The 16,344-nt window shown below is 45.0% G+C and overlaps 1 protein-coding gene across 1 annotated transcript; it reads right to left on the minus strand.

Annotated features, from left to right (window-relative positions):
- Nucleotides 1-667: 667 nt before the first annotated feature.
- LOC143804065 (uncharacterized) lies at nucleotides 668-3,577 on the minus strand. Its single transcript, XM_077281805.1, has 5 exons — nucleotides 3,282-3,577; nucleotides 3,132-3,200; nucleotides 2,744-2,936; nucleotides 2,427-2,583; nucleotides 668-2,306 (listed from the first exon to the last, which is right to left on the minus strand). Exons 1-5 carry the CDS (start codon nucleotides 3,351-3,353, stop codon nucleotides 668-670), a joined length of 2,130 nt encoding a protein of 709 aa, XP_077137920.1. The 5' UTR covers nucleotides 3,354-3,577.
- Between the last annotated feature and the right edge of the window lie 12,767 nt (nucleotides 3,578-16,344).

Here is a 16,344-nt window from a genome sequence, read left to right on the forward strand (position 1 = left end):
GCACTCCCTATTTTGGTTTTCAAAGAATGATATAAACCACGGGCCCCATACTTATAATAATGGTACAAAATTTTTAATTATTTTTATTTATTAATTCTAATATTGTTGACGTCATTGCGTCAAGACTGTCACGGTCTCTATATCCGTCAAGTGTAAGCAATAATAAATTCATGATAAACATATACATGATCATGAATTCACAATTTCTTACACCTGGCCTGGTGAGCATAGATATGTAGAGTGTGAGAACACTTGTCCCATCTGTTTGACAACCATTGTCACATAATGAGCTATATAGAATATGGTGAATATACAAGGCAGTAATCAACTTAATCGGTCAGGTATATATTTTGACATATGACCGTTTCAGTTAATTTCTGAACTTGATTTCCACCATTTTCTCTTTGTACAGTGACACTACACTAGGTACAAAAATAAAAGAGTATGGAAATAAATACTATTTTTTTGGCCAACTCATATCTGTATACTAAAGAAACACATATAGATGTTGTCTTGTATTTTATACTACTGGAGATATGTGTAGGCCAAAAGAATAAGTGTGTGATGAAGTTTATTGGTGTGTATTGAGAGAGGTGATAGACACAATAAACCAAACATAATTTTTTCAAATAAACTTTTTTTTTATTGAGGAAAAAAAAAAACAAATTTATTTTTTGGTACCGCGCCGGGTTGAACCACGCCGGCTTGGGGTTGAGTAACGTAACTGGGGGGTATTCAGAACTGAAGCCTGGCTCACCATGGAGGAGGCAGAGGTGGCAGGAGAATGGGCAACAAAACTTGAAGGGTCTGGAAGTTCGGGGATGGGGCTTAAAACATGAGGGGCTTGAGACACACTGGAATGTTGAGACACATCGGTAGGTGATGGGGGAGGAATAATCAAAGTTTTTTGTTTTTTATGCGTTTTGCCAGTTTTACGTTGGGTTTTCCGGGTTGGGGGAAGTCTTCTTGGGCTATGTTGTACAGTGTGGGCGGGAGACACGTCAGGACCCGGCTCCACACAGTCAGTCTCCATTGTGGAGCGCTCGGCAATGTCTGAGTCCAATGGGGGGAAAGATAAACTCACGCCTGGGTCCTGGTGCCTCGTTGGGGGTGGGGAAACAAAAACCCTTCCAGGATCCTGGTGCCTCGTTGGGGGGGGGGGGGAAACAAATCCCATAACAGTGTCCTGCTGCATTGCTGGTGGGGGGGAACATAAAGCCATGGATGTGTCCTGCTGCATCAGGGTGGGTCCTGCCTGGAAAGGTATGGCTTGGTCGTGCTGCATCATGGGGGGCCCGGTGCGATACGCCATGGATGGGTCCTGCTGCATCGGGGGGTGTCCTGCCAGGAAAGCAACGCCTCGGTCCTGCTGCATCGGGGTGGGTCCGGTCCGGTATGCAACGCCTCGGTCCTGCTGCATCGGGGTGGGTCCGGTCCGGTATGCAACGCCTCGGTCCTGCTGCATCGGGGTGGGTCCGGTCCGGTATGCCAGGCCTCGGTCCTGCTGCATCTGGGGTGGGCCGGTCCGATATTGCATGGATGGGTCCTGCTGCATCGGGAGGGTGCCGGCCCGATAAGCCATGCCAGGGTCCTGCGTCCTCGTGGTGTCAGCGGAGGAGGTCCAAGCCGGAGCAGCGGTCGTCACGGTGGTGGCGGTGGGATGTCCAACAGCACTCGTCATCGTGTTGGCGCTGTAGTGGAGTACACCTGTAGAGGGAATAGAGGTGGCCGTGCAGTGGTATGCAGCAGAGGTAGGAATAGTGTTTACTTGTGACAGTGACGGCACAGTTGGATAGGCCGCCACATTACGACTCTGACTCTGCTGCATAGCCTGCACAAAAGCAACATTGCAGGCCTGCATCACACTCAGCTGGAGATCAGGGCTAAGGTGTTCCGACATGCCCTCTAGGATTTGATTGAAAAAATGCTGAGCTGGCTTATTGAGGTCGGCTTTCAATTGATCAACGCTTTTGGCGACATCCTGGATGCGGCAATTTAAGAGATTATGGTTCGCATCCATTCTGTCACCTAAAGCCTTGATAGCATCATGTAAAACCGAGCTCAAGTGTAAAAACTCGGGCATGAGGGACCTATCCGAAGCCCTCTGTCGCTGCCGGGATGAGCCCGCCAAAATGGGTGCAGCGAAAGAGGACTGCGAAAGGGGAAGACCTGATGGGCCAGCCCCCTGGTCTCCAGTGAGTGTGGAAGACCCACCTGGTGCTGCGCTGCTGGATGGCTGGGACGGGTCCGTGGCTTCCGGCTGAAGGACCGCTCCAGCACCTGTGGCGACAGTCGTGCAGTGTGTGCTGTGAAAAAACAAAACAGAAAATTAATACCAAACTACAACAAGACGGTACATCCTGTGGAATTAAAAGTGACAGATTATGTCAATGCAATACAACCGGAGGCATGTGAGAAATACTTACGTTCTCATGAGAAGGACCGGTCTCAGGAAGGCCAACACACGGTGGTATTTGTAGAGCCGGTGCCTTGCTCCGGAACCACTAGCTGCACTCTTCTCTGCACGTAGGTCACAGTTGAAGCGGTCCTTCATGGAACGCCAACGTGTCCTTACTTTTTCCACTGTGAAATAACAATAAAATATAATGGTCAGAATAAGAACTTTTGGCCGTGCTCTTGTGACTGTGTGTGATGACAGAAACTACGAAAAGTTTCTTTCATCACACACAGTCAAGAGAGCATGGCCAAGGTCTGTTGCTTCACACTACCGTGCAATACTTACCAAATGCATTACGGACCCGTGGCGTGGAATTCTCCCAGCCATCCCACAACGCTTGGGCCACCTCACTCCACAAACGACGGAGAACACTATTGACGGCGTGCTGTTTATCCCGGCTGTCCCACAACGGGACTCGCTCCTGGACCAGACTGATCAGCAGGTCATTATCAATCCGGTCGTCGTCCCGTTGTGAAACCTAAAATTAAAACAAAATCATTTAAGTTTGCTCAACCACATTTGTAAAAAATAAGACACGAAGATGAGAAAGGGCAGGAATATGAAAGACAACTTTCAGAAAAGGATGATATAAGAAATATGTATAGAAAAACAAGGGTACAGAAAGGAAGTTAAAAGAATATTACAATAAGGACAGTCTGCCTGGTATACATACCCGCTGCCGTCTTCCACCTGGACCTTGACTCCGCTGCTCAGTACCTCTCTGTCCCTCTGTTGAAGTGCTCTATAAAATTAAAAAAAAAAAATTGCCTCATGTGTCGATGTGACAGTCAATACTTACCAAGCTGACGTACAAAAAACATACCTCGCTCACGTGATCCACTTCTGATTGACGTGGCTGGAACTCCTCATCAGACGAGGAAACCGGAGAAGACATTCTGATGCGTGTTGAAAGAAAAAAAATAGAAGAAATTAGGAGATGTAGATCCAAAAAATTGAAAATGAATGCATTGGCTAGGATATACTCACATTGCTCTGTGTCTTGTCCAAGAATGCGTCCGGGCAGGGTGCTGTCTTCTTTGGAGTCTGATGAGAAGTGACCAGAAACTTCCCCCCACCTTCCCTTTATAACCTTGCTGCTATGGGAGAGTCTTATCAGTGTCTAGACATCTTTATCTACAGTTAATTCAGTGGTGCCAAAAAAAACGCATGCGTCAAAAAAACGCATGCAAACGCATGCAAACGCATGTCAAAAAAAACGCATGCGTCTCCATTGACTCCAATGCATTTTTTTGTCCAAAAAAAACGCATGTAAACGCATGCGTTTTTTTAGGAAAAAAAAACGCCCCTCAAAATACTACAAGTTGCATTTTATAAAATGAACGCATGCAGTTAAAAAACGCATGCGTTCACAAACGCATGCAAACGCGTACACCAAAAAACGCATGCGTTTTCAATGTTAAATATAGGGGAAAAAAACGCATGCGTTTTTTTTGTAAAAAACGCAGCGTTCAAAAACGCAAGTGTGAAAGCAGCCTTACAAAAGGCCTCTAGGACTGTCTGCAGCCACCACTAGGGGGAGCTCCCTGTATACATAGATACATGATAAGATCCTGTCTGCAGTCACCACTAGGGGGAGCTCCCTGTATACAGAGATACATGATAAGATCCTGTCTGCAGCCACCACTAGGGGGAGCTCCCTGTATACAGAGATACATGATAAGATCCTGTCTGCAGTCATCACTAGGGGGAGCTCCCTGTATACAGAGATACATGATAAGATCCTGTCTGCAGCCACCACTAGGGGGAGCTCCCTATATACAGAGATACATGATAAGATCCTGTCTGCAGCCACCACTAGGGGGAGCTCCTTGTATACAGAGATACATGATAAGATCCTGTCTGCAGCCACCACTAGGGGGAGCTCCCTGTATACAGAGATACATGATAAGATCCTGTCTGCAGTCACCACTAGGGGGAGCTCCCTGTATACAGAGATACATGATAAGATCCTGTCTGCAGCCACCACTAGGGGGAGCTCCCTGTATAAAGAGATACATGGTAAGATCCTGTCTGCAGCCACCACTAGGGGGAGCTCCCTATATACAGAGATACATGATAAGATCCTGTCTGCAGCCACCACTAGGGGGAGCTCCCTGTATACAGAGATACATGGTAAGATCCTGTCTGCAGCCACCACTATGGGGGAGCTCCCTGTACACAGAGATACATGATAAGATCCTGTCTGCAGCCACCACTAGGGGGAGCTCCCTGTATACAGAGATACATGATAAGATCCTGTCTGCTCTCACCACTAGGGGGAGCTCCCTGTATACAGAGATACATGATAAGATCCTGTCTGCAGTAACGACTAGGGGGAGCTCCCTGTATAGAGAGATACATGATAAGATCCTGTCTGCAGCCACCACTAGGGGGAGCTCCCTGTATACAGAGATACATGATAAGATCCTGTCTGCAGCCACCACTAGGGGGAGCTCCCTGTATACAGAGATACATGATAAGATCCTGTCTGCTCTCACCACTAGGGGGAGCTCCCTGTATACAGAGATACATGATAAGATCCTGTCTGCAGTAACGACTAGGGGGAGCTCCCTGTATAGAGAGATACATGATAAGATCCTGTCTGCAGTCACCACTAGGGGGAGCTCCCTGTATACAGAGATACATGATAAGATCCTGTCTGCCCTCACCACTAGGGGGAGCTCCCTGTATACAGAGATACATGATAAGATCCTGTCTGCAGCCACCACTAGGGGGAGCTCCCTGTATACAGAGATACATGATAAGATCCTGTCTGCAGTCACCACTAGGGGGAGCTCCCTGTATACATAGATACATGATAAGATCCTGTCTGCAGCCACCACTAGGGGGAGCTCCCTGTATACAGAGATACATGATAAGATCCTGTCTGCAGCCACCACTAGGGGGAGCTCCCTGTATACAGAGATACATGATAAGATCCTGTCTGCAGCCACCACTAGGGGGAGCTCCCTATATACAGAGATACATGATAAGATCCTGTCTGCAGCCACCACTAGGGGGAGCTCCTTGTATACAGAGATACATGATAAGATCCTGTCTGCAGCCACCACTAGGGGGAGCTCCCTGTATACAGAGATACATGATAAGATCCTGTCTGCAGTCACCACTAGGGGGAGCTCCCTGTATACAGAGATACATGATAAGATCCTGTCTGCAGCCACCACTAGGGGGAGCTCCCTGTATAAAGAGATACATGGTAAGATCCTGTCTGCAGCCACCACTAGGGGGAGCTCCCTATATACAGAGATACATGATAAGATCCTGTCTGCAGCCACCACTAGGGGGAGCACCCTGTATAAAGAGATACATGGTAAGATCCTGTCTGCAGCCACCACTAGGGGGAGCTCCCTGTACACAGAGATACATGATAAGATCCTGTCTGCAGCCACCACTAGGGGGAGCTCCCTGTATACAGAGATACATGATAAGATCCTGTCTGCTCTCACCACTAGTGGGAGCTCCCTGTATACAGAGATACATGATAAGATCCTGTCTGCAGTAACGACTAGGGGGAGCTCCCTGTATAGTGAGATACATGATAAGATCCTGTCTGCAGCCACCACTAGGGGGAGCTCCCTGTATACAGAGATACATGATAAGATCCTGTCTGCCCTCACCACTAGGGGGAGCTCCCTGTATACAGAGATACATGATAAGATCCTGTCTGCAGTCACCACTAGGGGGAGCTCCCTGTATACAGAGATACATGATAAGATCCTGTCTGCCCTCACCACTAGGGGGAGCTCCCTGTATACAGAGATACATGATAAGATCCTGTCTGCAGCCACCACTAGGGGGAGCTCCCTGTATACAGAGATACATGATAAGATCCTGTCTGCAGTCACCACTAGGGGGAGCTCCCTGTATACAGAGATACATGATAAGATCCTGTCTGCAGCCACCACTAGGGGGAGCTCCCTGTATACAGAGATACATGATAAGATTCTGTCTGCAGTCACCACTAGGGGGAGCTCCCTGTATACAGAGATACATGATAAGATTCTGTCTGCAGCCACCACTAGGGGGAGCTCCCTGTATACAGAGATACATGATAAGATCCTGTCTGCAGCCACCACTAGGGGGAGCTCCCTGTATACAGAGATACATGATAAGATCCTCTCTGCAGCCACCACTAGGGGGAGCTCCCTGTATAAAGAGATACATGGTAAGATCCTGTCTGCAGCCACCACTAGGGGGAGCTCCCTGTATACAGAGATACATGATAAGATTCTGTCTGCAGCCACCACTAGGGGGAGCTCCCTGTATACAGAGATACATGATAAGATTCTGTCTGCAGTCACCACTAGGGGGAGCTCCCTGTATACAGAGATACATGATAAGATCCTGTCTGCAGCCACCACTAGGGGGAGCTCCCTGTATACAGAGATACATGATAAGATCCTGTCTGCAGCCACCACTAGGGGGAGCTCCCTGTATACATAGATACATGATAAGATCCTGTCTGCAGCCACCAGTAGGAGGAGCTCCCTGTATACAGAGATACATGATGAGATCCTATCTGCAGTCACCACTAGGGGGAGCTCCCTGTATACAGAGATACATGATAAGATCCTGTCTGCAGTCACCACTAGGGGGAGCTCCCTGTATACAGAGATACATGATAAGATTCTGTCTGCAGCCACCACTAGGGGGAGCTCCCTGTATACAGAGATACATGATAAGATTCTGTCTGCAGTCACCACTAGGGGGAGCTCCCTGTATACAGAGATACATGATAAGATCCTGTCTGCAGCCACCACTAGGGGGAGCTCCCTGTATACAGAGATACATGATAAGATCCTGTCTGCAGTCACCACTAGGGGGAGCTCCCTGTATACAGAGATACATGATAAGATCCTGTCTGCAGTCACCACTAGGGGGAGCTACCTGTATACATAGATACATGATAAGATCCTGTCTGCAGCCACCAGTAGGAGGAGCTCCCTGTATACAGAGATACATGATAAGATCCTGTCTGCAGTCACCACTAGGGGGAGCTCCCCGTATACAGGGATACATGATAAGATCCTGTCTGCAGCCACCACTAGGGGGAGCTCCCTGTATACATAGATACATGATAAGATCCTGCCTGCAGCCACCGCTAGGGGGAGATCGCTTTATACAGAGATACATGATAAAATCCTGTCTGCAGCCACCGCTAGGGGGACCTCCCTGTATACAGAGATACATGATAAGATCCTGTCTGCAGTGACCATTAGGGGGAGCTCCCTGTATACAGAGATACATGATAAGATCCTGTCTGCAGTCACCACTAGGGGGAGCTCCCTGTATACATAGATACATGATAAGATCCTGTCTGCAGCCACCACTAGGGGGAGCTCCCTGTATACAGAGATACATGATAAGATCCTGTCTGCAGCCACCACTAGGGGGAGCTCCCTGTATACAGAGAAACATGATAAGATCCTGTCTGCAGTCACCACTAGGGGGAGCTCCCTGTATAGAGGGATACATGATAAGATCCTGTCTGCAGTCACCACTAGGGGGAGCTCCCTGTATACATATATACATGATAAGATCCTGTCTGCAGTCACCACTAGGGGGAGCTCCCTATATACAGAGATACATGATAAGATCCTATCTGCAGCCACCACTAGGGGGAGCTCTCTGTATACAGAGATACATGATAAGATCCTGTCTGCAGCCAGCACTAGGGGGAGCTACCTGTACACATAGATACATGATAAGATCCTGTCTGCAGCCACCAGTAGGAGGAGCTCCCTGTATACAGAGATACATGATAAGATCCTGTCTGCAGCCACCACGAGGGGGAGCTCCCTGTATACAGAGATACATGATAAGATTCTGTCTGCAGTCACCACTAGGGGGAGCTACCTGTATACATAGATACATGATAAGATCCTGTCTGCAGCCACCAGTAGGAGGAGCTCCCTGTATACAGAGATACATGATAAGATCCAGTCTGCAGTCACCACTAGGGGGAGCTCCCTGTATACAGAGATACATGATAAGATCCTGTCTGCAGTCACCACTAGGGGGAGCTCCCTGTATACAGAGATACATGATAAGATTCTGTCTGCAGTCACCACTAGGGGGAGCTCCCTGTATACAGAGATACATGATAAGATTCTGTCTGCAGTCTCCACTAGGGGGAGCTCCCTGTATACAGAGATACATGATAAGATCCTGTCTGCAGTCACCACTAGGGGGAGCTCCCTGTATACAGAGATACATGATAAGATTCTGTCTGCAGTCACCACTAGGGGGAGCTCCCTGTATACAGAGATACATGATAAGATTCTGTCTGCAGTCACCACTAGGGGGAGCTCCCTGTATACAGAGATACATGATAAGATTCTGTCTGCAGTCACCACTAGGGGGAGCTACCTGTATACAGAGATACATTATAAGATCCTGTCTGCAGTCACCACTAGGGGGAGCTCCCTGTATACAGAGATACATTATAAGATTCTGTCTGCAGTCACCCCAAGGGGAGCTCCCTGTATACAGAGATACATGATAAGATTCTGTCTGCAGTCACCACTAGGGGGAGCTCCCTGTATACAGAGATACATGATAATATTCTGTCTGCAGCCACCACTAGGGGGAGCTCCCTGTATACAGAGATAGATGATAAGATCCTGTCTGCAGTCACCACTAGGAGGAGCTCCCTGTATACAGAGATACATGATAAGATTCTGTCTGCAGCCAGCACTAGGGGGAGCTCCCTGTATACAGAGATACATGATAAGATCCTGTCTGCAGTCACCACTAGGGGGAGCTCCCTGTATACAGAGATACATGATAAGATTCTGTCTGCAGTCACCACTAGGGGAAGCTCCCTGTATACAGAGATACATGATAAGATTCTGTCTGCAGTCACCACTAGGGGGAGCTACCTGTATACAGAGATACATTATAAGATCCTGTCTGCAGTCACCACTAGGGGGAGCTCCCTGTATACAGAGATACATTATAAGATTCTGTCTGCAGCCACCACTAGGGGGAGCTCCCTGTATACAGAGATACATGATAAGATTCTGTCTGCAGTCACCACTAGGGGGAGCTACCTGTATACAGAGATACATTATAAGATCCTGTCTGCAGTCACCACTAGGGGGAGCTCCCTGTATACAGAGATACATTATAAGATTCTGTCTGCAGTCACCCCAAGGGGAGCTCCCTGTATACAGAGATACATGATAAGATTCTGTCTGCAGTCACCACTAGGGGGAGCTTCCTGTATACAGAGATACATGATAAGATTCTATCTGCAGCCAGCACTAGGGGGAGCTTCCTGTATACAGAGATACATGATAAGATTCTATCTGCAGCCAGCACTAGGGGGAGCTCCCTGTATACAGAGATAGATGATAAGATCCTGTCTGCAGTCACCACTAGGAGGAGCTCCCTGTATACAGAGATACATGATAAGATCCTGTCTGCAGTCACCACTAGGGGGAGCTCCCTGTATACAGAGATACATGATAAGATTCTGTCTGCAGTCACCACTAGGGGGAGCTCCCTATATACAGAGATACATGATAAGATCCTGTCTGCAGTCACCACTAGGGGGAGCTCCTTGTATACAGAGACACATGATAAGATCCTGTCTGCAGTCACCACTAGGGGGAGCTCCCTGTATGCAGAGGTACATGATAAGATCCTGTCTGCAGTCACCACTAGGGGGAGCTCCCTGTATACAGAGATACATGATAAGATCCTGTCTGCAGTCACCACTAGGGGGAGCTCCCTGTATACAGAGATACATGATAAGATTCTGTCTGCAGTCACCACTAGGGGGAGCTCCCTATATACAGAGATACATGATAAGATCCTGTCTGCAGTCACCACTAGGGGGAGCTCCTTGTATACAGAGACACATGATAAGATTCTGTCTGCAGTCACCACTAGGGGGAGCTCCCTGTATACAGAGATACATGATAAGATCCTGTCTGCAGTCACCACTAGGGGGAGCTCCCTGTATACAGAGATACATGATAAGATCCTGTCTGCAGTCACCACTAGGGGGAGCTCCCTGTATACAGAGATACATGATAAGATCCTGTCTGCAGTCACCACTAGGGGGAGCTCCCTGTATACAGAGATACATGATAAGATCCTGCCTGCAGCCACCACTAGGGGGAGCTCCTTGTATACAGAGACACATGATAAGATCCTGTCTGCAGTCACCACTAGGGGGAGCTCCTTGTATACAGAGATACATGATAAGATTCTCTCTGCAGAATGTGACGACAAATATATTACACTATATTATCAGAACTACGTTCCTATTAGCTCCTTTTTACTACTAGAGATCAGTATTAATTCAAACTTATATTATGTACAATTTCATGACAGTAGAGTTTGACTTCATCAGAAAAAGCATGATCCTGCTGCCCTCATTTACACAAATTAAAACTGCTTTTGATGCAGCTACCTGTATCGCATGCAGGATTCACATCTCCTGTTACTTCCCAGCATGCATTGCACTGACAATGGCTTGCCTATTCTAATATGAAAGCTTCCTACTCTTCTAGAGCTTTATTTAGGTTGACAGGAGAGCAGAAGCAGAAAGAAAAAGATCTACTGTAGAGAGACATAGACCACATGTCCTGTAGAAAGATAAAGATCGTCCTGACTACCTCCGTAAAGTGACAGACCCTTCCCCATTTTTCCCCAAGACAAAACACCCACCACCACATCCTGTAAAGAGAAAAAGACCCACCCTATTTACCATAGAGAAACTAAGAGCCACACCACACTTCCTGTAGACAAAGACCACCCACTTTCTCTAGACAGACAAAGACCCCCACTTCCTGTAGAGAGAGACAAAAAAAACACTTTCTGCACAGAGACAAAGACCCCTCACTTCCTGTAGAGAAACAAAGAAATGCCCTCCACTTCCTGTAGAGAGAAAAAGACCCGGCTCCCCCATATCCTGTAGAGAAACAAAGACTGACAAAGATCACCCACTTCCTGTAGAGAGACAATAACCCCCACTTCCAGTAGAGAGACAAAGACCAGCTCCCACTTCTTGTAGAGAGACAAAGACCGGCCACCACTTCCTGTAGAAAGACAAAGACCGGCCACCACTTCCTGTAGACAAAGACTCACCACTTTTTGTAGAGAGAGAAAGACCCACTCCCACTTCCTGTAAAGAGACAAAGACCCGCCACCACTTCCTGTAGAGATAAAGACCAGCTACCACTTCCTGTAGAGATAAAGACCAGCTACCACTTCCTGTAAAGAGACAAAGATCTGCCCACATTTCCTATAGAGAGGCAAAGACCCACCTGCACTTCCTGTAGAGACAAAGACTCACCTCTACTTCCAGTAAACAGATAAAGACTCACCACTTCTTGTAGTCAGACAAAGACCCACCACTTCCTGTAGAGAGAGAAACACCCGCCACCATTTCCTGTAGAGACAAAAACCCACCACACTTCTTGTAGAGGGAAAAAGACCTGTTCTCACTTTCTGTAGAGAGACAAAGACCCCATCACTTCCTGTAGATAGATAAAGACCCACTCCCACTTCCTGTAGAGATATAAAGACCAGCTCCCACTTCCTGTAGCGATATAAAGACCAGCTCCCACTTCCTGTAGAGATAAAGACCCCCCACCACTTCCTGTAGAGAGACAAAAACCCATTCCCACTTCCTGTAGAGAGACAAAGACCCCCAACCACTTCCTGTAGAGAGACAAAGACCCCCACCACTTCCTGTAGAGAGACAAAAACCAATTCCCACTTCCTGTAGAGAGACAAAGACCCATTCCCACTTCCTGTAGAGAGACAAAGACCCCCCACCACTTCCTGTAGAGAGACAAAGACCCATTCCCACTTCCTGTAGAGAGACAAAGACCCATTCCCACTTCCTGTAGAGAGACAAAGACCCCCCACCACTTCCTGTAGAGAGATAAAGACCCCCACCACTTCCTGTAGAGAGACAAAGACCCCCACCACTTCCTGTAGAGAGACAAAGACCCCCCACCACTTCCTGTAGAGAGATAAAGACACACCCTCACTTCCTGTAGAGAGATAAAGACCCGCCCTCACATCCTGTAGGGAATCGGAGACCCGCCACCACTGCCCGAGAAGATATTTATTACTTTTTATAACACTATTTGTGATGGCATTGACAACAGGCCGCAGACAGCGACAAGTAGGACACCCAAGTAGTCAGCACTTTGGAATGATTTTTGAGATTAAGAAAACTACTTTAAAAAAGTGATCTGCAGATTAAGAAATCACATAAGACAATCTCCATCAGTCGCATGTTCTCTACCATTAGAAACACGTGTGCACCCAGCCATGATTATGTTGCTATTCGATAACACAAGTAGGATGGACGGAGCTGTGACAATGTGAAGAGGAGCAGCGGCTGTCACAATATGTAGGGAACGGGTCTCGTTACAGGATGGATCTACTGTGGAGAAAGTAGCAAGGTTGCACCGATAAATAAAGGGTGCACAAATTATGGGATTTGGTGTCAATCAATTAGAGGCAAATTATACATCAATGTTGCATATAGAAAACATTTTGGAGGAGTGAAGTGCTGCCTGCGTCCTCCGGCCTGATGAGTCCTGGAATGTTCGGAGATATTCGGCACGGCATGGAGACAAGGGATAGAACATTGTTTTTCAATCTGTTCTAAATCTTTTACATTTCCGTGACTATACAATATATGACATCGCAGACAGCTCTACACGGGTCACGGCGTGCCCTCCATAAAGCTTTCTAATCAATCCCATCTGACGCAACGTCAATGCATCACTAGAGGACTTCCACCTAATGTGCATCTAATTAAAGTCCCCTCCACATGTTCCTTTTGTGGAGAAGTCTGTCGCTTTTTCGAGCCTCACAATTCAGGAAGCTCATTTATTTTAGCAGCATGATTTGAAGCCAGTTCCTTGTCAATAATTCCCTCCGTGCTAATGAAGACCCAGGTGTAGAGATGGAAGTGTCAACGTCGGGCGGTATATGACCCGCGGCTATGACCATGTTTTATCATAAGATTAATGACTGCTATTATCCTGCCTGCTTACCATACTCAAATGAAATACAACTGACAAGATTGTTAACAACCAGCAATAAAACTGATCCTGAAGGCAAATTATATTTTCGGTATGTTTAATGCACAATAAAATATCAGTGACCTTCTCACCTTCTATGGATATGAAAATAGCTGCAGTAATGCTGCCTGCACTGTGGAAGAAAATAAATACTATACTTACCCTGGCCTTCACCCCCTAACCGCCGCATAAGTATGTGGACTTACACAGGGGCCTCTAGGTTGGGGCCATGAAGTGCAAGCTAGCGGGACTAGTCAAAATCAGAAAAGAGAAGAGTAGTCAGTAAACGAGCCGAGGTTGGAACAAGAAACCTACAGACGAATGAAGAGCTGAGAAGCAGCAGCAGCAAACTACAGGAAGATCAAACTACATCTGGCAGCTATCAGTAGTAACCTATGTAAAGAATATAACAATTATAATACTACCCCTATGTACAAAAACATAGCTACAATAACAATACTGCCCCTATGTACAAGAGTATAACTACTATAATACTGCCCCCTATGTACAAGAATATAACTACTATAATACTGCCCCTTTGTGCAAGAATACTACTATAATACTGCCTCCTATGAACAAGAATATAACTGCTATAATACTGTCCCTATGTACAAGAATATAACTACTATAATACAGCTCCTATGTACAAGAATATAACTACTATAATACTGCCCCTATGTACAAGAATATAACTACTATAATACTGCTCCTATGTACAAAAATATAACTACTATAATACTGCCTCCTATGTACAAGAATATAACTACTATAATACTGCCCCTATATACAAGAATATAACTACTATAATACTGCCCCTATGTACAAGAATATAACTACTATAATACTGCCTCCTATGTACAAGAATATAACTACTATAATACTGCCCCTATGTACAAGAATATAACTACTATAATACTGCCTCCTATGTACAAGAATATAACTACTATAATACTGCCCCTATGTACAAGAATATAACTACTATAATACTGCCTCCTATGTACAAGAATATAACTACTATAATACTGCCCCTATATACAAGAATATAACTACTATAATACTGCCCCTATGTACAAGAATATAACTACTATAATACTGCCTCCTATGTACAAGAATATAACTACTATAATACTGCCCCTATGTACAAGAATATAACTACTATAATACTGCTCCTATATACAAGAATATAACTACTATAATACTGCTCCTGTGTACAAGAATATAACTACTATAATACTGCCTCTATGTACAAGAATATAACTACTATAATACTGCCCCTATGTACAAAAATATAACTACTATAATACTGCCCCTTATGTACAAGAACATAACTACTATAATACTGCCCCTATGTACAAGAATATAACTACTATAATACTGCTCCTATGTACAAAAATATAACTACTATAATACTGCCTCCTATGTACAAGAATATAACTACTATAATACTGCTCCTGTGTACAAGAATATAACTACTATAATACTGGCTCTATGTACAAGAATATAACTACTATAATACTGCCCCTATGTACAAGAATATAACTACTATAATACTGCTCCCTATGTAAAGGAATATACCTACTATAATACTGCCCCTATGTACAAGAATATAACTACTATAATACTGCCCATATGTACAAGAATATAACTACTATAATACTGCTCCTATGTACAAGAATATAACTACTATAATACTGCCTCTATGTACAAGAATATAACTACTGTAATACTGCCCCTATGTACTGGAATATAACTACTATAATACTGCCCCCTATGTACAATAATATAACTATTATGATACTGCCCCCTATGTACAAAAATATAACTGCTATAATACTGCCCCCTATGTACAAGAGTATAACTACTATAATACTGCCCCCTATGTACAAAAACATAACTACAATAACAATACTGCCCCTATGTACAAAAATATAACTACTATAATACTGCCCCTTTTGTACAAGAACATAACTATTATAATACTGCCCCTATATACAAGAATATAACTACTATAATACTGCCCCTATGTACAAAAATATAACTACTATAATACTGCCCCTTATGTACAAGAACATAACTATTATAATACTGCCCCTTTGTACAAGAATATAACTACCATAATACTGCTCCTATGTACAAGAATATAACTACTATAATACTGCCCCTTATGTACAAGAATATAACTACTATAATACTGCCCCTATGTACAAGAATATAACTACTATAATACTGCCCCCTATGTACAAGAATATAACTACTATAATATTGCTCCTATGTACAAGAATATAACTACTATAATACTACCCCCTATGTACAAGAATATAACTACTATAATACTGCCCCTTATGTACAAGAACATAACTATTATAATACTACTCCTAGGTACAATAATATAACTATTATGATACTGCCCCCTATGTACAAAAATATAACTGCTATAATACTGCCCCCTATGTACAGGAATATAACTACTATAATACTGCCCCTATGTACAAGAATATAACTACTGTAATACTGCCTCCTATGTACAACAATATAACTACTATAATACTGCCCCTATGTACAAGAATATAACTACTGTAATACTGCCTCCTATGTACAAGAATATAACTACTATAATACTGCCCCTATTGTTATGACCTGGTGGTGACGGAGTGGTACTGAGATGACCTGGTGGGTAAAACCAATCATGGACAAGCTCAGAGGAGGTGGCAGCTCTACAGACAGTAATCACCTATATGACCTAGTGATTACGGAGCAGCACTGAAATGACCTAGTGGGTAAAACAAATAATGTACTAGCTCTGAAGAG

This window comes from Ranitomeya variabilis, chromosome 2 (genome assembly GCF_051348905.1).
Source record: "Ranitomeya variabilis isolate aRanVar5 chromosome 2, aRanVar5.hap1, whole genome shotgun sequence".
NCBI lineage: Eukaryota > Metazoa > Chordata > Amphibia > Anura > Dendrobatidae > Ranitomeya > Ranitomeya variabilis.

Coding starts and splice junctions, on each gene's coding strand:
- LOC143804065 (XM_077281805.1), bottom strand. CDS start 3,353: ATGTCTTCTCCGGTTTCCTCGTCTGATGAGGAGTTCCAGCCACGTCAA. Junction 2,937..3,131: donor CAGGTGGAAGACGGCAGCGG/GTATGTATACCA, acceptor TTTTAATTTTAG/GTTTCACAACGGGACGACGA. Junction 2,307..2,426: donor CCGGTCCTTCTCATGAGAAC/GTAAGTATTTCT, acceptor GTTTTTTCACAG/CACACACTGCACGACTGTCG.